Source organism: Suncus etruscus, chromosome 13 (assembly GCF_024139225.1).
Source record: "Suncus etruscus isolate mSunEtr1 chromosome 13, mSunEtr1.pri.cur, whole genome shotgun sequence".
Classification (NCBI taxonomy): domain Eukaryota; kingdom Metazoa; phylum Chordata; class Mammalia; order Eulipotyphla; family Soricidae; genus Suncus; species Suncus etruscus.
The window spans coordinates 95,790,759-95,813,125 of record NC_064860.1 but is presented as its reverse complement, the minus strand read 5'-3'; the positions used below and the strand labels follow the sequence as shown (position 1 = coordinate 95,813,125).

Here is a 22,367-nt window from a genome sequence, read left to right as displayed (position 1 = left end):
AAAATCTTTTAGTGGTACAATATTTGTGGCATAAAATGTGCCCTTTTTGTGGTGGTAGTTTGTTTGTTTGTTTGTTGATTTTTGGTGTCGGGAGTGGGATGCGAACTTTTATTTGCTTTTGGACTTCTGGGCCATACCTGGTGGTGCTCAGGAGTTAGTCCTGGCTCTGCACTCAGAAATTGTTCCTGGCATCTCGGGGGACTATATATGGGATGCTGGGATTTGAACCACCATCTGTCTTGAATTGGGTGTGTGCAAGGCAAATGGGCTACCGCTGTGCAAAAACTCTGACCCTTTTGGGTGGTTGTTGAGCTACACCAAACTCTACATGTAGGGCTCACTTGTGGTGGAGGTTGGTGACCATATTAGGTTGAATTCTGGCTCATTATAGATAAGGCAAACCCCCTAACATCTCTCCCACTCCCTTGTCCCTATTTTGTTGAGTCCCTTTGTGGCCATTCTCAGGGATGTGTCAGAACATTAAGCACTTTCCTATTTCATGTACCAAATCTCAAACCTGATCTGATTTCTAACACTACACTGACATTATGACCTTCCCTCTGCCAGTGTCCCAAGTTGGTTACCACAGAAAAGCAAATGGAATGATTAGAACTTTGCCCAGTAAGAAACAATTTGATGTGGTTATTATCACTCTACAGTGTCACTAATGTCAATGTCTGATGATTTTCTGGGCTTCAGTGTTTCTGTTGTGGGCTTCTCTGTGTTCTTCCTATCTAAATTGCTGTGATCCTGCTGGACTGACAGGCAAAGAAGTTTGGAGGTGTTTGGTGGCTGCACATGCGTAGTCCGGGAACTTGAGAGCTGGGAACAGTTTGTTGGCTCAGCAGTTGCTGGGGTTCAGTTGAGGTGCAGGCATTTTCTACATCGGATGGTGCCAGGTGTGGCCTTGACCTGCTATTCCTTCAGGCAGAAAGGGAACTTTTCCTGAGCATTCCGAGAATGCCTCAAGTGACGGCCTAGATCACTCTATCTGAGAAGGTTCAGTGGCATCCTGTTATTTTTGAGATAGTTGTGCCTCCTTTTCTGCCAATTTTCTGGGTGTGGCCTCGTTTCCTGCTCCTGAGTCTTGGCCAGAAGCCCTGATGCCCCTCAGCACCTGTTGGGTGGGCACATATTTCCTGGAATTTCACTTACACATGCATTGGCTGGCAGGATCGTAACTGGTAGTTGCAGGCTTCCATTTTAATCTGACTTTCTTTGGGGAGGGTGGTCACACTTGGTGCTCAGGGCTCTTTCTTGGCCTTGTGCTCAGGGGTCACAAGGCCTAATGGCTTTGGACCATCTCGGGTGCCAGAAGTGGAGCCCAGGCTGGCCACGTGCAGGGAGTAGAGCTCTTTCCGCTCTACTCTTTCTGTAGCCCCTTTAACGTTTCCGTTTCCAGCGATTCTTCGTCCAGATACTCAGATTGGACGGCTGATGCAGGCATCAATTTGCAGCCCCCTCTACGAACTTCAGCACGTCGTCGCGTCACTCGGTTTTGCAGTAGCTCGGAAGATGAAATGTCTGCTGAGAACTTATCTCCGCCAAGACGACGGCGAAAGAGAAAGAAAGAAAACAAACCTAAAAAAGAGGTGAGGAGGGGCAGGAGAGATACCATGGAGGTAGGGCGTTTGCCTTGCATGTAGAAGGACCGTGGTTCTAATCCCAGCATTCCATATGGTCCCCCGTGCCTGCCAGGAGCAGTTTCTGAGCTAGAGCCAGGAGTAACCCCTGGTTACAAAACCCCCTGGTTTTTGGGGGGTGTGATTGTATGGTGTGCTGGGGCTTGAATACAATGGGGCCATGTGTCAGGCTCGTGTGCTACCAGTGCTTACTTTTCTACACCAGTGTCCCCAGTTTCTGTTGTATCTGCTACAGTACCGTATGGAACATGTCACATCAGTGCTCCTTTCTTGTCCTGTGACCTCAAACCCACCCCACCTCCAACTCCCTCAAACATTTTCTTTTTTCTTTTTTTTTGGTTTTTGGGTCACACCCGGCAGCACTCAGGGGTTACTCCTGATTCCACGCTCAGAAATCGCTCTTGGCAGGCTCGGGGGACCATATGGGATGCTGAGATTCGAACCAATGACTTTCTGCATGAAAGGCAAACACCTTACCTCCATGCTATCTCTCAGCCCCCCTCAAACATTTTCTAAACTATAGGATCTTATGTGTTGTATAGATAAAAAATATAGTCCTAGTGTTGGGGTGAGGCATTTCTCGACAAGGCACCTGTAGTCCCTTTGTTGGCAGGTCTGAAGGTGCAGGATAAAGGCGTAGAAATTCACAAGCAGTCAGATGCAATTTCAGGAGACAGCCAGTTTTATTTCACGGCCCTAATCGCCATGTGCATTTCTCCACCTGACGTCTAAACCAAGCAGCCTCTTTCTTGCTGCTCTCCATCCATCCTAGCTGTGTCTCCTCTTGTTCTCCCCTTCCCTCCCCTAGCCAGCCCTGTCCCAGGTGTGAGTGGGTCTAACCATCCAGGTGGGATGAGCAGGAAGTTGGGGAGGGGTAACATTTGTGCATGCCAAGGGACCACTTTTGCACTGTTGAAACCCACCGTATTTTCCAGCGTATAAGATGACCCCTTACTTTTCCTCATAAATATAGGGTTTGGGCTATATTTGCCGTATAAGACTGTTGAAAAACGTATTAATTATTGAGTCCTGGATGGTTGTGGATGATGGTGAGATGGATGGAGGGCTGGTGAGGCCTGCAACCCCTTCCTTCCAGCCAGTGGGTCTTAGGATGACAGCGAGGAAATTATCCACAGGCAGTCAGGTTTCAGGAGACACGAAGCTTTATTAATAATAGGCCTTAGCCACCTAGGCTAACCTTTTAAGCAGGCTCTCATCTTCTGCCCAGCCATCTCAGCCCGTTTCTGCCAGCATCTCTCTTGCTGAAACCTCTCTGAATCCTCTTTACACCCCTTAGGCAATCCTTTTGTTACCTTCCAAAGACCCCTCCCAGAATGGGCTGGTCTTACCATCAGGTAAGGTTACATAGGAAGGTGGGGGTGGAGTGACATCTCAATATGTCTTTAAACATAAGACCACCCCCCCTCTTTTTTGGGGGGTTCACAGCTGGCGACACTCAGGGGTTATTCCTGGCTCTGTGCTCAGAAATCGCTTTTGGTAGGCTCGGGACCATATGGGAAGCCCGGATTTGAACCACCTTCGGTCCTGGGTTGGCCGCTTGCAAGGCAAATGCCCTACCACTGTGTTATCTCTCTGGCCTCGACTACCTCTCTTTTAATGCACACCAAATGGAAATTAAAAAACATTAGAGAAAAAGAGTAGAACCCTTAAAGGTCAGCAGTTTATGTTTAATAAAGCCAGACTTTGAAGTGCTAACAATTATTTTACATTTGTCATTTGTAGTGACTGACTGTGGTTTTTTTAACTGTGATGTACATTGAGAGCAGGGAGGGGGGCTCCTCCAAGAGCAGCTGGCTGGGGTGCAGTGATTAATAGGACTGCTAGAGGGAGACTGGGGAACTCAGCTCCTCTGTGTGAATTAGGACAAGCCAGAGGACTGAGCACTGGAAAGCCGTATACTAGTAATAACACCCAGCAGCTGGATGGAATGCAGTGCTCGGTAACTCAGCTCCTCTGTGTGCCTGAAAGATGAATCAGGACCAGCAGAGGACTGAGTGATGATGACTCCTGGCAGTTGGATGGGATGCAGCGGTAAAATGGGGGTAGAGGGACGGCGGCGGATCACTAGTCCCTGAAGCTGGAGTAAATTTCAGCATGCCATATACCAGCCTATAAGCTGACCCCCGACTTTTAAGACATTTTTCATGGGTTAAAAAAAGGTCGTCAACAACATGGCAGTTGTTGACATCTCTGGCTCTGAATGAAGTTTTCTTTTTTTTGGCCACATTGGTGACACTCAGTGACACACTGGTGACACATTATCCTGGCTATGCGCTCAGAAATCGCTCCTGATTTGGGGGACCATATGGGACGCCGGGGGTCGAACCACAGTCCATCCTAGGCCAACACGTGCAAGGTGTGCTTGTGCCCCTGAATGAAGTTTTCTTGTTTATTCACAGGGCTGCTGCTTTCTGCTCTCCTAACTTCAACTTTGTTCCTTTCTTTACTGTAACAGAACTTGAGGAGAATGTCTCCTGCAGACTTGGCAAACATGGAGCGTCTGTATGAATTTCACCCTCCCATCTGGATAACAGATACCACACTTCGCAAGTCTCCTTTTGTGCCTCAGATGGGTGACGAGGTGAGGTGACACCATTTGAAAGCTTAGCTCTGGACCAGTTCACTGTCAAAAGCAAAGTAGACAGTATTCTTATAATGCTTTTTTTTTTTTTTTTTAAATCTGTGCTTCCCTGTTGCAGGTAATATATTTTCGACAGGGTCATCAAGCTTATATTGAAGCAGTTCGTAAAAGTAAGATCTATGAACTAAACCCGAACAAGGAACCTTGGAGAAGGATGGATCTTAGGGTAATGTAATGGTTCTGTTATTAACTCTGTACTGCATAGGCTATTTACAAATCTTCCCAAACATCCACTGAGCGCACTTTATTTATTGTTTTTGTTTTTGGCCCACACCTGGCGGTGCTCAGTAGTTACTCCTAGCTGTCTGCTCAGAAATAGCTCCTGGCAGGCACGGGGGACCATATGGGACACCGGGATTTGAACCAACCACCTTTGGTCCTGGATCGGCTGCTTGCAAGGCAAACACCGCTGTGCTATCTCTCCGGGCTGTTGAGCGCACTTTCATTATTGCCTTTCAGATTTTTACTTAGGTTCATTTCTATGGGGCTCTGGGAACCATATTGTTTCTCTTTTTGGGGGGCCATACCTGGCCATTGTTCAGGGACTACCCCTGGTGGTGTTTCTGGGGCTATGTGCAAACCAAGTGCCTTTCCTGCCATGCTTTTTCTCCAGCCCCTTGTGTCATCATTATGCATCATTTAGGATGCCAGTAGAAAGTCACCCTTCCCTGGTAAGGGTGGGCTCTGGTCCTAATGTCCATGATATGTGATAACTGGGTGTAGCCCACGGCCTTCCAGAGTGTCTGCTCTACATTCCCAGAACCTCATGGGCCTGAGTCCCCCACTGAGCTGACTGAAGGCCGAATAATTACACAGTACGTTACTGAAAGAACATGTGGTATGCATTTGGCAGTTACTGTGATATAAAGTCATGTGTGAACAACAAAAACAGACATGTCATGGTCATGGTGATTATGTCCTAGCATTACATGGTGTTTCATTTTGCTTTTTATTTGTTTTGGGGCCACACTTAGTAGTGCTCAAGGGTTATTCTTGGCCCAGCGCTTGGGGACCAATATTTGGTACCAGGTATTGGATCTCGGCCTCCTCCCTGCAGCGCTTGAATTTCATCAGCCCATTATGTTGCGAATATTTTTTTTTTTTTTTTTTTTTTTTTTGGTTTTTGGGCCACACCCGTTTGACACTCAGGGGTTACTCCTGGCTATGTGCTCAGAAATCGCCCCTGGCTTGGGGGGACCATATGGGACGCCGGGGGATCGAACCGCGGTCCGTTCCTTGGTAGCGCTTACAAGGCAGACACCTTATCTCCAGCGCCACCTTCCCGGCCCGCGAATATTTTTTATATTTAAAAACCCCTTCTTGGGGGGAGGGGAAGTCTCCCAGATAGGGCTTGAGGGGCCCAAGGCTGCTTTCTAGTCAGACTGGCTCTCCAGTGTGAGGGCCTAAGCATGTGGTGCCAGGGATGACTGGGGTCCCCACCAGCAGTGTTGAGGGGTCTTCGGGCTTACACAGCTAAGCGTCACTGCACAACCTTTGCAACACTTTCTGCAATGCACTAGTTACAATGCCTAAATACTTAATCTTTTTGTTTGTGACCAAAAATTATATGGAGAAGAATGTGTGTTCGAGAAGAGATGAGTGTGATTTATAGGTTTTCTAGTGGTGCTCGGGGGTTACTCCTGGCTATCTGCTCAGAAATAGCTCCTGGCAGGCACGCGGGACCATATGGGACACCGGGACTCGAACCAACCACCTTAGGTCCTGGATCTGCTGCTTGCAAGGCAAACACCGCTGTGCTATCTCTCCGGGCCCGATTTATAGGTTTTATAGAAGTCATCTTTAGCTATTCAACAACTGCTTGTTCTTAGACCTTTGTGGTATTTTTAGAGCATGTGTGGTGTGCAAGGCAAGCACTTTACAAGCTATACCATTGCTCTGCCCCAGGCACATCTTACCTTAGATTCTTTTGTTGTTTGGGAGCCACACCTGCCATTGTTCAGGCCTTACTGTTGGCCCTGTGCAGGCATCACTCCTGGCAGTGCATGGAGTCCTTATGGGGTGCTGGGGATCAAATGTGGATCTGTCGTGTGCAAGGCAGCTCCCCTGCTTCCTGTTCCTGTGCTCTTTCTCTCTCCATCCTGTTTATATCATTAGAAACAGTATTAAATGTCTTCAAAAAGTGATTTTTTTTTGTTTGTTTGTTTTTGGGTCACACCTGGCAGTGCTCAGGGATTACTCCTGGCTCTGCACTCAGAATCTCCCCTGACAGGCTTGGGGGAGGGACCATATGGGATGTCAGGATTCGAACCACCGACCTTCTGCGTGAAAGGCAAACGCCTTACCTCCATGCTCTCTCTCCGCCCCCCCCCATGAATATTTTTTAATTGAAGTATCTTGTCTTTAAAATAATAACATTGTTTGTAAGTTTTTTTAATTGAAAAAGTGCTTATAGGGGCCAGAGAGATAGCACAGCGGTAGGGCTTTTGCCTTGCAAGCAGCTGACCCAGGACCAATGGTGGTTCAAATCCCAGCATCCCATATGGTCCCCCATGCCTGCCAGGAGCAATTTCTGAGCACAGAGCCAGGTGTAGCCCCTGAGCGCAGCCAGGTGTGGCCCAAAAACCAAAAACAAAACCAAAACCAAAAACAAAACAAAACAAAAACAGAAATAACCACTTATGGGTCCAGAGAGAGCACAGTGGTAAGGCGGTAAGGCGTTTGCCTTGCATGCAGAAGGACATTGGTTCGAATTCCGGCATCCCATATAGTTCCCGTGCCTGCCAGGGACGATTTCTGAGTGTAGAACCAGGAGTAACCCCTGAGCGCTGCTGCCGGGTGTAACCCCAAAACAAAACAAAACAAAAAAGCCGCTTATAACTAACACCTAACAGGACACCTAAATCGGAAGCTGACATAGTTTGGCAATGTGAAGAGAGTGATAATCTTTAGAAATTGCTTTATTCCAACAACATAAAAATTTCTTCTCTTAAACCTTTTTTAAAGGATCAAGAACTGGTGAAAATAGTTGGGATTCGGTATGAGATTGGTCCCCCTACACTCTGTTGTCTCAAACTTGCGTTCATAGACCCTGCCACTGGGAAGCTTGCTGACAAATCTTTCTCTATTAGGTAGGTGTGAATGTTGTGTTTTAATGGTGTGATGGAGTCTCCGTTCTCCAGCTTCCTGATTTCCCTGTTGGGCTGTGGGTGGAGAGCATCCGGGCACTGGGGCAGCCTCAGGTGAGGCACTGGTGGTTTGGGGTCCAGGAGGAGCAAAGACACAAGTGTTAACTCTGAGGCATCGGCTTTTTTTTTTTTTTTGGTTTGGTTTTTCGGCCACAGCCTTTTGATGCTAAGGGGTTACTCCTAGCTAAGTGCTCAGAAATTGCCCCTGGCTTGGGACCATATGGGACGCTGGGGGATCGAACCGCAGTCCTTCCTTGGCTAGTGCTTGCAAGGCAGTCACCTTACCTCTCGTGCCACCTCACCGGCCCCGCATCAGCATAATTTTACAACTATTTTTCTATGCCACTCTACTTATTGAGAAAAATGCAAGACTAGATTGTTTTTGTCTCAGAGTCAAACCCCTCATGTTCTGGTGTCTCCTGGTTCTCTGCTCAGGAATCACTCCTGGCAGGCTTGGGGGACCCTGTGGGATGCTGGGGATTGAACCCAGGTTGGCCGCTTGCAAGGCAAATGCCCTCCCCCTTGGGCTTTTCATCTTTTTAAAAACATGAGAGGGCTGGAGAGAAACCACAGCAGCAAGGCATTTGCCTTGAATGTGGCAAGTGGACAGTGGTTCGATTCCCAGCACCCCATATGGTTCCCTGAGCCTTCCAGGAACGATTTCTGAGTGGAGAGCCAGGAGTAATCCCGAGCGCTGCTGATTGTGACCCAAAAACCAAAAACCAGAAAAAGAATAAAATAAAGAGAAAGGTTTATTGGAAGGTAGAAGGAAAAAGAAAAGACCCTCTGGGGGCCGGGCGGTGGCGCTAGAGGTAAGGTGCCTGCCTTGCCTGCGCTAGCCTTGGATGGACCACGGTTCGATCCCCCGGTGTCCCATATGGTCCCTCAAGCCAGGAGCGACTTCTGAGTGCAATAGCCAGGAGTAACCCCTGAGCGTCACCGGGTGTGACCCAAAAACCAAAAAAAAAAAAAAAAAAAAAAAAAGAAAAGACCCTCTGGGCCTGGAGAGATAGCACAGCGGCGTTTGCCTTGCAAGCAGCCATCCAGGACCTAAGGTGGTTGGTTTGAATCCCGGTGTCCCATATGGTCCCCCGTGCCTTCCAGGAGCTATTTCTGAGCAGACAGTCAGGAATAACCCCTGAGCACCACCGGGTGTGGCCCCAAAACCAAAAAAAAAAAAAAAAAAAAAAAAAAAAAAACAAGAAAAGAAAAGAAAAGAAAAGACCCTCCATCCAGAGAGGAACTTTATAGAAGGCTAAGCTCTCTGGCCTTTAGAAACATTTTAATTTATTTTTCAGCCCTGTCCTTTGTCTTTTTTTTTTTTTTTTTTTTTTGGTTTTTGGTTTTTGGGTCACACCTGGCAGTGCTCAGGGGTTATTCCTGGCTCCAGGCTCAGAAATTGCTCCTGGCAGGCACAGGGGACCATATGGGGCGCCGGGATTCGAACCGATGACCTCCTGCATGAAAGGCAAACGCCTTACCTCCATGCTATCTCTCCGGCCCCCCTTTGTCTTTTTTTTTTTTTTTTTTTTTTTTTTTTTTCCTAATTTAAAAAGTTTGAGTTTTTGACCCTACTTTGTGTTGCTAGGGTTCCTAGAACCAGGCCTGTGCAGCATGCAGACCAGACCCGCAGTGGCCTGCCCTGTCCCCATCCCCAGCCTCTCCGTATTTTCAGGGACACTAAGATAGTGGCTGTTATGTTTTTCCCTCCCACTGCGTTTCTGGTCCTCTGTCTCAGGAATGTGCCCTCGGAATCTAACACCCCCTTTTCTGGTCCAGGTACCATGACATGCCTGATGTCATTGACTTTCTTGTGTTGCGACAGTTTTACGAGGAAGCAAGACAGAGGAACTGGCAATCTCGTAAGTCTGTCTTCCTGAGTTTTCTATATCTTTAAAAATTCATCTTTTCCCTGAGCGTCACCGGGTGTGGCCCAAAAACCAAAAACCAAAAACCAAAAAAAAAAAAAAAATTCATCTTTTATTCACTTAATTTTTGGGGGGAGTGCTGCTTTTATGATGCACGGAAGTGTGTAGAATTTATAAAGAGGGGCTGGAGCGATAGCGCAGTGGTAGGGCATTTGTCTTTCACACAGTTTATGCATGACGGATGTGGGTTTGATCCCCAGCGTCCACCGAGCCTGCCAGAAGCCATTTCTGAGAGCTTAGTCAGGAGTAACCCCTGAGCATCACCGGGTGTGGCCCAAAAACCAAAAAAGAAGAAAGATAAATTACCTAAGTATTTTGGTAAACCCCGCTTGTCTAGTAACAAGATTTTTTTTTTTTTTCTTTTTTGGATAGTGATGGTGGTTTGGGGCCACACCTGGAAGTGCGTGGGATTTCTCCTGGTTTTGCACTCAGGAATCTCTGAACCCACCTACGTCGTCGTCTTTTTTTTTTTGTGGTACACCTGGTGATACTCGGGTTACTACTGACTGCTCAGAAATTGTTCCTGGCAGGCTCAGGAAAGCCTGTTAGATGCTGGGATCAAACCTGGATTGGCCCCATGCAAGGAAACAACCTACCCACTGTACTCTCCCCAGACCCCTAAATAAATGTTAACTTTTGGGGCCACCTCTGGGCTGTAGGAAGCGTGCTTTGTATGTATATATCTTGCATGCTTAGAAATTATACTTCGTCATTACCTTGTTGTCAGAAGTTTTGAAGCATTGAAAATGTTTTCATGGGGCCGGCGAGGTGGCGCTAGCCAAGGAAGGACCGAGGTTCGATATCCCCCCCCCCCCCCCCCCCCCCCGTCCCACATGGTCCCCCCAAGCCAGGGGCAATTTCTGAGCCCTTAGGCAGGAGTTTCCCCTGAGCAGCAAACGGGTGTGGCCCGAAAAACCAAAAAAAAATAGAAAAAAGAAAAGAATGTTTTCATTAGTTTGAACCAATTTTATTTTGATTGACCTGGTTTCATTACGCCATAGAACTTGACATGGGCAGGGTTGTTGGTCACGAGCCACGTAGGTCTGTCTGTCGTGCTGTCTGATGATAGACCTTCAGTGATTTGCTGAGTGGAACAGAGCTCACGTCTGTTAAAAGGGGCGGGCAGCAGGCGGTCATGTGTGCATCATGATTTGTGCTCTGAGTTGTTCTGTGAGCGCCGTCCACCGATGGCATCTGAGCTGATAATTCTTCTCCCAGATGACCGGTTTCGCTCCATCATCGATGATGCCTGGTGGTTTGGGACGGTGCTGAGCCAGGAGCCCTTTCAGCCAGAGTACCCTGACAGCCACTTCCAGTGTTACGTCGTGAGGTCTGTATGCTTGGGGACTGGAACCCGTCACCACTATTCGCTTTGCTGGGCACATTGTCTGCCCAGAACTGGGGCTTCACAGGTTAGGAAGCTGCTTCGCTGCATCACTCAGTTCCCACTGTTTACTGTGTGCTCCAAACACCTTGTCTGTCCTTGGTACATGGTACTTGGTACCGTGGTACTTCGTTCCTGTGTCCCAAGTGTGTGTGTGCAACACTTGGTGGTGTTTGGGGGAGACTGGGCAACACCAGGGGACCTGACAATGTGTTTGTGTGTGTGTGCTTGAGGGTGGGGTGAACCATGTATTTTGTTTGTTTTTGGGCCACACCCAGCAGTGCTGAGAGGTTACTCCTGGCTCTGTGCTCAGAAATTAAACCCTGATGGGGCTTGGGAGACCATTTGGGAATTGAACCAGTTGGCTGCTTGCAAGACAAGCTATCACTCTGGCCCCAGCATTTCTGATATTTAGGCTTTTACACTACAATGAAGTGAACTTTTACATTTTGAATTTTCGTTAATTTGTTTAGTGGAGGTTTTTTCTTTTTTCTCATCTCTTTTGAAAAACCTACTGACGCTTTATTTTCATTTTGACAGATGGGACAATACTGAAACAGAAAGACTTAGCCCCTGGGACATGGAACCAGTTCCTGAAAATGGTATGTTACTGTCAAATAGTTAAGGGTATTTGCATAGACAATATGAAAAAAATGCTTGCCTTCACGTTTATGTTTTCTTCTATTGACGTGAAATGAATTTGTGTTCTTTGAGAGTTGTTCAATGGCTTGTAACTCTCTACTTTGCTCCAATAAGTTCTTACAGTATCTGCTTTCTGGTTCCTTGTTCCCAATTCCATCCTGGATTCTATCTCTGCAGCATTGTCCCGACAAAAGGTCTGCACTCCGACCTCTTGTGTTTGCACTTCTACCTTCCCCACTTCTCTACCTGGGTTTTGGGCCCACTCAGTGCTGACTCTGATGAGGGATCACACCTTCTCCTGCCTTGTGCTCAGCTCTAGAATCCTCCCTCCCTCCTTCCCTCTCTCCTGAAGCGTCACGTTCTCTAGGAGATTGGTTGAGGTTTGATTCCCGCTGAACTCCCAGACAGGAAAGGCACTTCATCCCCCTGTCCGATTAGGATGGGGGAACAGTTCCATTTGTAGAGATCTGCGGGAAATAATTCATACAGTGAAGAGGTACAAGAATGGGTTCAGGAAATCCAGTGCTCAAGCCAGGAATTCAAGCCACAAAAGCTTCTTCTCCTAAGATGGAGTGCAGCTCAGGGCAAGAAGACCGAAGAATGAGCCCCTGCTTTCCTGAGACCCCTGCTTTTATGGACAAGAATCAGGTCCCACCCTAGGGTTGGGAGCAGAATACCAAGTAAGGGACAGTCCAATATAGTATCAGCAGGTCACACCCTAGGGTGGAGTACAATTACTGATTAGGGGAGGATCAGTAACCCAATACTCTCATATCTCTCATATCTGGTGATGCTCAGGGGTTACTACTCCTGGCTTTGTGCTCAGGAATCAACTCCTGGCAGACTGAGGGAATCCTATGGGATGCTGGGGAATGAACCGGGCTTGGCCATGTGCAAGACAAACACCCTATGTCTCCTACTCCTGCTGCTGTCGTTTTAGTCCTCCCAGAATCTCTCGCTCTTGCTCTCTCTCCTCTCCTCTCCTCTCTCTCCCTCTCTCTCCCCTCTCCTTTCTCCCATCGTCTCCTCTCTTTCCTCTCTCTCCTCTCTCTCCCCTCTCTTTCTCCTCTTTCTTTTTTTTTTTTCAAGAAGTATCAGATTTATTCATACCCTATCCACCACATATGTGGCCTATATCATAACCAACTAAGCATTCAGCCAGTCTTAGCTAGCCCTGCATCTTAACTCCTTTCAGCCATCTTCCCTTTGACTTCCATGCTGGCAAAAACCCAAAAGCTCTTTCTCCTCTTTCTATCCTTCCCTTTCTCCCCTCTTCTCCCCCCCCCTTCCTCTCTCCTTTCTCTTGGTTTTTTTGGGCCACACTTGGTCGACTGCTGGCCCTGTGCTCAGAAATCGCTCCTGGCAGGCTCAGGGACCATATGGGACACGGGGGGTCTGTCCCGGAGTCAGCACATTGCAAGGCAAAAATGCCTTATTGCTGTGCTATTCCAATCCCTGCATCCCATATGGTCCCCCATGCATGCCAGGAGTGATTTCTGAGCGCAGAGCCAGGAGTGACTCCTGAGTGCCACCGGGTGTAACCCAAAAAAAGGAAAAGCACTTAAAGTGAAGCCATTTATTTGCATGTAGTTGGGGCCAGTCAGCTTTTTAAAGTATTGTTCAAAGATGTGTTGGTAGCTAAATTCGGGTTGCACAGTCATCTTGGATGTATATATAAATTACTATTAAATATTTTCATACCTGATTTGGGGGGAGTTGGTTTTTGGGTATGGCTGGGATGCCAGGATTCGAACCACCATTGGTCCTGGGCCTGCCGCTTGCAAGGCAAATGCCCTACCACTGTGCTATCTCCTTGACCCCTTTATACCTGCTTTTTTTTTTTTTTTTTTTTTTTTTTTTTTTGGTTTTTGGGCCACACCCATTTGATGCTCAGGGGTTACTCCTGGCTATGTGCTCAGAAGTTGCTCCTGGCTTGGGTGGACCATATGGGACGCCGGGGGATCGAACTTCGGTCCGTCCTACGCTAGCGCTTGCAAGGCAGACACCTTACCTCGAGCGCCACCTTCCCGGCCCCATATACCTGCTTTTGATATACATCCTTAATGTGTATCTTCTGGCTTTTTTTTTTTTTTTTTTTTGGTTTTTGGGTCACACCCAGCAGCGCGGGGGGGGGGGGGGCATTTTCTTTAGTTCTAAATTTTTAGGAAATAGTCTCCCCCCTTTTTTTTTTGCTTTTTGGGCCACACCCAGTGACTCCTGGCTATGTGCTCAGAAATCACTCCTGGCTTGGGGGGACCATATGGGATGCTGGGGGTGGGGGTCAGTCCTAGATTAGTGCTTGCAAGGCAAATGCCCTACTGCTTGCGCCACCGCTCTGGCCCCTATATTTTCCTTTTCGTCAATTGGGGTTGAACTTTTTTTGACAGTTTAATTAAGTGTAGACAGAATGATGCCAAAATACTCAATTGTCATTTCCTTTTTTTTCTTTTCTTTTTATCTTTTTCAGTTGACTTTTTTTTTTGGGAGGGGTTACACCCAGCAGCACTCAGGGGTTACTCCTGGCTCTATGCTCAGAAATCGCTCCTGGCAGGCTCAGGGGACCATATGGGATGCTGGGATTTGAACCACCATCCTTCTGCATCTAAGGCGAACACCTTACCACTGTGCTATTTCTCCGGCCCCCTCAATTGACTGTAATGAATCTGAGCTGTTAAATCCTTTGTTGGGTATTTGTGAATCCACGAACAGTCCCCAGAATGAGAAATTACTTCCCATCCCCTGGTCCCCTTTTGGGGGTAGACCTTGGTAATATTTTCCACAGCAAATAATAATTCACACGGACAAGAAGGTTAGGGTGTAAAAGATTGGGCAGAGAGAGAGAGGGAGAGAAAGGGGAGAGGGAGAGAGAGAGAGAGAGACTCCTCTTGCAGCCTGCAAACAGCTTTCGCAAAAGGACCCCTCTTCCCTGTCCATCAAGCTATTTATTGCCAACTCCACAGCGCCCCCACCTGGAAGGTCTAGGTGGGGCAATAGCCACAGAACAATCCTAAGGAAATATTTTTATAGACAACAATTCCAAGACTAATCTTATGGAAACTTTTTCATATACTACAGTTGACGTTTCTACAGACCCATTCATTGCGCTCAGCTATTCCATGCTGTGTATCTACAATATAGTTTCACTCAGTAAATTGCTACTTCTGTTATGAGTCCTCTTGGCCTTCCTCACAGTCTGCTTGTGGTCCAAATGTCTGTTCAGACACGGATTTGTGGCCATGGCTTGGATTCTCCTTTGACCTGACAACAGCCTCATCTTTTTGAAGTAATGAACACTGGCCAGTACTAGGGACTTGGGCTCACTGTAGCCTTTCTGAGGTTATTCTCAGTTCTCAATTGGGTGGAGAATTTGCGTTTTTAGGATCGAAGAATCGATTTTTCTGGTGCTTGTTAGTCTGTGGTTTGAATATGTAGTATATGTTGTTTGATTTTTTTTTTTTTTTTTTTTGTCTTTTTTACGAAACGGCATGGTAGCCGATGCCCCTAAAGAGTTAGGAGCTAGTATTTCTGTCACTTCGGATGAGCTAGAGAAACTCCTGTACAAGCCGCAAGCTGGTGAATGGGGCCTCAAGTCGAGGGATGAGGAATGTGAGCGGATCATTGGCGGCATAGACCAGCTTTTGAACCTGGGTAAGTCCTTGCAGAAGTTTCGTCGCCTGGTTCCTTCTGTGCTGGTCGGGGTGTGGTGCTGAGCAGGGGTTGTGCTGGTGCTCACTCTGGGCTCGTCTGTAGCTGCCTGTGCAGGTGAGACCTTTCTCCGCCAGGGCTCCTGGGCATCAGGTGTGCTGGGCTCACAGCTGATACTTCTGGGCTGTGTGCTGGGCAGGAATGTGCTTTGAGCTCCCATGCCCTGCCACCCCCGACCCACAGCTTGTCTCACTTGTTTGTTGTTTTGCTCTTGTTTTGGGGCCAGATCCAGCGATGCTCAGGGGTTCACCCCTGGCTCTGCAGTGCTTTGGGGGCCATATGGGATGCCAGGGATCCAGCTGGGGTCGGTTGTATTTGAGGCAAGCAGCCTGCCTGCTGTGCTATTGTTCCAACCTGTTGCTCTTGCTCTCTCTCGCTCTCTTTCTCCCTCTCTCTCTTGCTCTCTCTTCCTCCCTCCCTCCCTTACTCCCCCCCCTTTCATTTTTGGGGTCAAAGTGGGATGCCGGGGATCAATCCCCAGTTGACCTGGTACAATGTAAGATACACTATCTCTTCAACCCCAGCCCCTAAATTTTTGTTGCCTTTGGTTTTTTTTCCCCCTGGTTGATGGGACCCACACAGTTGGTGCTTAGGGACAATTGTGATTTGTATGCTTAGGGCTCACTCCTAGTAGGGCTGTTGACAGACTTGCTTCCTGCTGTGCTTGCAGACATGGCGGCTGCGTTTGCAGGCCCCGTGGACCTCAGCACGTACCCAAAGTACTGCACCGTGGTGGCCTACCCGACTGACCTCTACACCATCCGCATGCGTCTCGTCAACCGCTTCTACAGGTGGGCAGAGCAGTCTGGTCGCATGCCACAGTGGACGATGGCGAGCTGTAGGGGTGGGGGAGGGTAAAGGGTTCTGCTTCTCTGTCTTCTAGCTATTTCCTGGTCCTGCCCTGGAGGGTGGGAACAGGCAAGTTCAGGTCAGCTTTTCAGTGACAAAAAATAATCATGCCCAGGGCGGGTGGGCGGGTGCCATAGTACAGCAGTGAGGGCATTTGCCCAGAACCTGGCTGACCTAGGCACAGTCCCGGACATTCCATAGGGTCCTCAGGAGTGATCCCCGAGTGCAGAGTTGGGTGTGTTTGCCCCACACACGCCAAATTCTGGGAAGTAGTTAGCGTTTGTGATCATTATATATGTAGTTGGGCATTATATTTGTTTTATTAATATTTCTATTTAACTATTTTTATTTAATAATTGGGCCATGAAAGATTATTTTTCTGGAATCATCTTTTTTAGGGGTGGGGTGTTTGGGCTAAGCCTGGTGGTCCTCAGGGCTTGCTCCTGGCTCTGATCAGGGATCACTCGCAATGCTCTGGGCTCGTCTAGGTGGTGCTGGATGACGATTGAGCCCAGTCAGGTCACCTACATGCGAGACAAATGCGTTCATTTCTGTATTTCTCTGGGCCTGATACTTGCCTTGCTTTTTTTTGTTTGTTTGTTTTGCTTTTGTTTTTGTTTTTTGGTCACACCCAGTAACACTCCGGTTACTCCTGCTTGGGGGACCATTTGGGACGCCGGGGATCAAACCAAGGTCCATCGAAGGACAGCCACGTGCAAGGCAAACACCCTACCGTTGTGCACTACTCCGGCCTCCCTCCCCTCCCCTCCTCTCCCCTCTCCTCTCCTACCCTCCCCTCCCCTCTCCTACTCTCCCCTCCCCTTCTCCCTTTCTTTTTCCCTTTCCCTTCCCCTCTCTTCCCTCTTCCTTTTCCCCTTCCCCTTTCCCTTCCCCCTCCTCTCCCCTCCCCTTCCCTACAAAGCACTGATAACAATGAAATTTTGTTGTCAATGCGATTTTTGGGGGTTGCAGGAACCCATACTGGTGATGCTCAGGAGCTATTCCGGTGGGCTTGGGGGTCAAATCTGAATCAACTGCAAGTGCCCTACCCACTGTACTACTACTTTGGTTCAATAGAAAAAAAATTTGAGGGGGATTTAGTTTTTGGGCCACACCTGGCAATTGATGGGACCATTTAGAGTGCCATGGTTTGATCTGATTTGCCATGTGCAAAGCAAGTTCTCTGCTTGCTGTACTACCTCTCAGGCCTCAATATATGGAACAGGCTTACTTGTAGGGGCCATCATACATAGTAGTGCTTGGGTTACTCCTAGCTCTGCACTCAGGAATTACTCCTGGTGGGATTTAAGGAGCTCTGTGGGAAGCTGAGGATCGAACCTAGGTCGACCGTGTGCAAGGCAAATTCCTTCCCTGCTGTTCCAACTGGTGTGGTGGTGTTTAGGCCAAAGGTACTAGTGCCCACCCGGGCCACACCTCACAAACAGCGCTTGCCAGGCTATTCAGTGTCGGGAATTGAACTTGGGTCCTTTTACACTTGGGACACAGGGCCTGGCCTCCCTGAGCTGCCTCTGCATTCCCCAAACCTGCATCCCATCTTGCCAGCCCTCACGGCTTGAGAAGGCGACTCGTGTGATTTTTTTTATTTTGACTGTAATAGGCCATGTGATTTAACAGATGGGAATACTGGACTTGCCTTGTAGCTTTTTGTTTGCTGCTTTATTTTTTTTTCTTGATTTCATTTTTGAAGGAGATTATCTGCCTTAGTCTGGGAAGTCAGATACATAGAACATAATGCCAGAACATTCAATGAACCGGGGAGTGTGATTGCAAGATCAGCTAAGAAGATAACTGATCAGCTTTTAAAATTCATCAGGTAAGTGGTGGCCTCTTGGCTGTTAGGGAAAGTGCCTTTACATCGTGCGCCTGTGTTCCAGCGTTAACATTTATGTAACTATGGTGCCCTTGTGAGTTGTTAAGATTACTTCAGCGTTATTGGCTAAGCGTATATAAAAATCTGTTGAGGGTCTGAAAAGAGAATACAGCTGTAAGGTGCTTGCCTTGCATGAGCGCAATCCAGATTTAATTCCCGACATCCTGTACAGGTGCGCTCCTTCCCCCCAACACCACCAGAATGATTCCTGCGTGTAGAGCCTGGAGTAAGCCCAAGCATCACTATATGTGACCCAGAAATTTATATATATATTATAATTTTTTACATCATTGTTTTTTTTCACTATAATCAGTTTAGAATCCCCATTGATTTTACCCTTTTTTTGTTCCTTTGGTTTTTTGGGTCACACTTGGCAGTGCTCAGTGCTTGCTCTATGTGGTGGCAGGAATAAACCCAAGTCACTTGTGTACCAGTCAAGCGCCCTCCCCACTGTGCTCTTTCCAGCTTGTAATTGCTGCCACTTGTGTGCCTTTCTTTTGTGACCCTCAGCAGTGAGTGAGTAAGAGAGGACTTTTACCCTTTTTTTTGGTTTTTGGGTCACACCTGGTGGCGCTCAGAGGTTCCTCCTGGCTCTATACTCAGAAATCACTCCTGGCAGGCTCGGGGGACCATACGGGATGCCGGGATTCGAACCACCGTCCTTCTGCATGCAAGGCAAACACCCTACCTTCATGCTATCTCTCCGGTCCCAAGAAGACAGTTTTGAGACTTGCCAATTTTATTTTATTAATTTTATTAATTTTATTAATTGGGAGCAGGTGTCACACCCAGCAGCGCTCAGGGGTCATTTCTGGCTCTACGCTCAGAAATTGCCCCTGGCAGGCATGGGGGAACATATGGGATGCCAGGATTTGAACCACCTTCCTTCTGCCTGGAAGGCAAACACCTTACTTCCAAGCTATCTTACCGTCCTCAAAATTATTTATTTTTTAATTAATTTTTTTTGGTGGGTGGTGGGCCACACCTGGCAGTGCTACAGGGTTACTCCTGGCTCTGCACTCTGGAATCACTCATGACTGGCTCAGAGGACCATGTGGTATTCCCAGAATCGAACCTGGGTCAGCTGTGTGGAAAGCAGATGCCCTACTGATGTGCTATCACTCTGGCCCTCGAGACTTTATTTTTTAAACCTCTCTTGCAAATAAGAAACTACTGACCTGCTAAAGAGGTAGCACAGCGGCTGATCGTCAGTCTTCCATGCAGTCAACACAGGACAGACCCTGGTTCCATTCCTGGCATCCCATATGGTCCCCGAGCCTGCCAGGAGCAATTTCTGAGCGCAGAGCCAGGAGTAACCCTTGAGAGCTGCTGGGTGTGACACCTGCTCTTCCCCCCCCCCCCCCCCAAAAAAAAAAAGAAAACACTGACCTTATTTTTTCCCTCTGAGGCCTCGAGTCTGGCCTGGCTCTGTGTAGGTCAGCTGAGGGCTTGGTTGTTCCTCCCCTGACTGGGCTCCTGAGTCTAGTACTCGCTCACTTCTGTCACCTTCTGACTTCTTCACTTCCCTGGCCTTTGTCCTTTTGTGTGTTCAGTGAAGTGAAGGTGAAGGTTTCTCTGATTTATTTATTTATTTATTCATTTATTGGTCACACTCGGCAGTGCTCAGGGGTTTCTCCTGGCTCTATGCTCAGAAATCGCTCCTGGCAGGCTTGGGGGACCATATTGGATGCCGGAATGCGAACCACCGTCTCTCTGTATGCAAGGCAAATGCCCTGCCTCCATGCTATCTCTCCAGCTCCATGATTTATGTATTTTTAACAATCCTCGAGTGCTTGCTTCTATTCTGTGTCAGCTATTCTCTATATGTAACATGATGATTCTTGGGGAAACAGCTCACCCATCTGCCCACCCAAAGTCGGTGAAAGCTCCTGGAAATGAGACCCCCCCCCCCAAGGCCGGAACCTGTATTCATTTCTCTTGCAATTAATGTTCAGATAATGGTAGCGTTTCCCGTAGAGTTTAACTCGTCGGTGACCCTTAACTACAACTGCCTAGCTAAAAGAGAATCTGTTTTACAGGAATCAGGACTGCACAAATATCTCAGAGCTTTCTACCACATCTGAAAATGATGAGCAGAATGCTGAGGATTTGGTAAGAAAGTTTCAGATTGCAGGCCCAAATCTTGCTGGTTTCCAAAGGGAATAGCAACAGCACAGAGGCCTGGTGACCAGCTTTAGAAGCAGGAGCTTGTGTCCTGCTGGGGAGGCCTGTGTGTGTCTACACCAAGGCCACCTGCTTCCTCCGTAGCACCCCAGGGGTGTTTGAGTGAAGCACTGCAGGGTGCCCTTGAGTACTGCTAAGTAGTAGCCCAGAAACCAAAGGGAACCAAAGTGCAGAGCCAGGGGTAACCTCTGAGTGTCGCTGTGTGCCCCCCGCCCCCCCAAATTGTATCAGTTTTTATACCCATCTCTGTGGTTCCACTAAAGGTCTTGCTAATATACATATAGGAATATGTATATATTGCGAATGATAGCGCAGTGGTAGGGTGTTTGCCTTTCACGCGCTACCCAGAACTGACCTCGGTTCCATATCCGGCATTCCATATGGCCCCCCAAGACAGGAGTGATTTCTGAGTGCGTAGCCAGGAGTAATCCCGAGTGTCATCAAGTGTGGCCCAAAAACAAACAAGCAAAAGGTTCTTGCTAATATACATATAGGAATAACTATAAAATAGAAATGAGTATACTGGTAGTGTATATTGTATGGTAATGTAATATTGGCAACAGGGTAATATGTAGAATATAAAATCTTGAACAATAGGAGACTATATATTAGTTACATGTGTAATATATATGCATATTTACATATTAGGCTATATCAGACAAATATATTCTCCTTGTTTTCTTGGGCCACACCCAGTGACGCTCAGGGGTTCTTCCTGACTTTGCGCTTAGAAACCACTCTTGGCTTGGGGGACCATATGGGATGCCAGGGATCAAACCCAGGTTTGTCCTAGATCAGCCATGTGCAAGGCAAATGCCCTACCACTGTGCTATCACTCTGGCCCAATAAATATATTCTGTTTTCATGTAATTATATTTGTGGACAAATTTCCCGCTGTGTGCAGCGCCTGTTGAGTGTTTGCTCTGATTATTGCGGCCGGTTCCAGGTCCTCAGTTCACCAGTAAGCACAGTAGCCAGAGCCCCTTTGCACGCATACACTTTTCTGGGACAAGTCAGGACCTGCACAAACGTTTTGGAAGGGATGGGGGTGGGAGCCGTGTTATGGGGGTAGAATCTTGCCACTAAATGTATCCTGATTTTGTATTCCTAGGATGATAGTGATCTTCCTAAAACATCTTCTGGAAGGAGAAGAGTAAGTTCATCTACCTCATTTATTTTTGTTGTTTAGTCTTGTTTGGAAATCAGCCTAAGGGCTTAGGTGTTGAGTCGTTCATATCTGTAGACATACTGAATATTTTAAACCAGGGTGGGAGAAAGTATCAGCAGACATTAAGGTGAGATGTAGTTGGAAGAGTTGGGATTCCAATGGTCCTCAGGAGGAGATTGGGAGTATAAAGAACACTTAACAAAGGAGAGTATTGGGCCAGAGAGATAGCATGGAGGTAGGGCTTTTGTTTTGCATGTAGAAGGATGGTGATTTGAATCCTGGCATCCCATATGGACCCCGAGCCTGCCAGGAGTGATTTCTGAGCATAGAGCGCTGCTGGGTGTGACCCAAAAATCAGAGAAAAGAAGAAGAGTATTGGGACCAGAGTGATAGTGCATTTGTTTTATATGCAGATGACCTAGGACAGACGCAGGTTCGATCTCTGGCATCCCATAGTCCCCCGAACCTGCCAGGAGTGATTTTTGAATGCAGAGCCAAGGGTATGGCCCAAAAACCAAAGGAAAAAAAAGAAGAGTATTATTAACCAAGCTAAATCAAGTGGAAAAGAAGGGTGACCCTGGCTTTGTGGGGATCCTCAGGTTTCTTTGTAAGGCTGGAGAAACCCAGGGTTGTGTCTGCCTGTTACTTTGGAACAGGATGATGGCCATATTGAAAATTAAAGATTTCTTTAAATTTTTAGTTTCATAGAGCTTTTGGAGGGGGAAATGGGTGAGGCCTTAAGATTAGTTGAGGGGCCGGAGAGGTGGGACAGTGATGAAGGTGTTTGCCATTACACAGGTTCAACCCCTATATCCTTCTGTGGTCCCCCACATTCCACCTGAGTGATTCCTGAGCATAGTGCCAGGAGTCACAATCCCTGTTTCTGTGTATGGTTCCCCCCAAAAAAAAGTCTTGAGAGGAATGTGCCTTGGCAGAGATGCTGTGTGCTTAGGACAAAAGATGGGGAGTGGGGCAGACGGGCCTGTCTGCTGCAGCATCTTCAGGCATAGTTTCGTTTCTTCCTCTCAAGGACCCTTTGGTTGCCCCAAACCCCGGGAACTACCCAGGTCCTGGGGTTTTGCTAAGGCCGTGGGTGCTTAGAATCGGCGTGTAGCCCCTAATTGCCTTTCTTCTCCCCTCGGAAGATTTTCTATTCTTGAGACCA

General features: G+C 47.7%; 1 protein-coding gene across 1 annotated transcript in view; it reads left to right on the top strand.

Annotated features, from left to right (window-relative positions):
* Positions 1-22,367, top strand: part of BRWD1 (bromodomain and WD repeat domain containing 1) — an 88,309-nt gene that overhangs the window by 52,003 nt on the left and 13,939 nt on the right. Inside the window, exons 22-33 of the mRNA XM_049785383.1 lie at positions 1,403-1,592; positions 4,120-4,245; positions 4,364-4,471; positions 7,270-7,394; positions 9,231-9,313; positions 10,598-10,709; positions 11,304-11,365; positions 14,898-15,053; positions 15,781-15,901; positions 17,668-17,793; positions 19,890-19,962; positions 21,146-21,187. Coding sequence (XP_049641340.1) covers positions 1,403-1,592; positions 4,120-4,245; positions 4,364-4,471; positions 7,270-7,394; positions 9,231-9,313; positions 10,598-10,709; positions 11,304-11,365; positions 14,898-15,053; positions 15,781-15,901; positions 17,668-17,793; positions 19,890-19,962; positions 21,146-21,187 — 1,324 coding nt within the window. The remainder of the gene's footprint in view (positions 1-1,402; positions 1,593-4,119; positions 4,246-4,363; positions 4,472-7,269; positions 7,395-9,230; positions 9,314-10,597; positions 10,710-11,303; positions 11,366-14,897; positions 15,054-15,780; positions 15,902-17,667; positions 17,794-19,889; positions 19,963-21,145; positions 21,188-22,367) is intronic.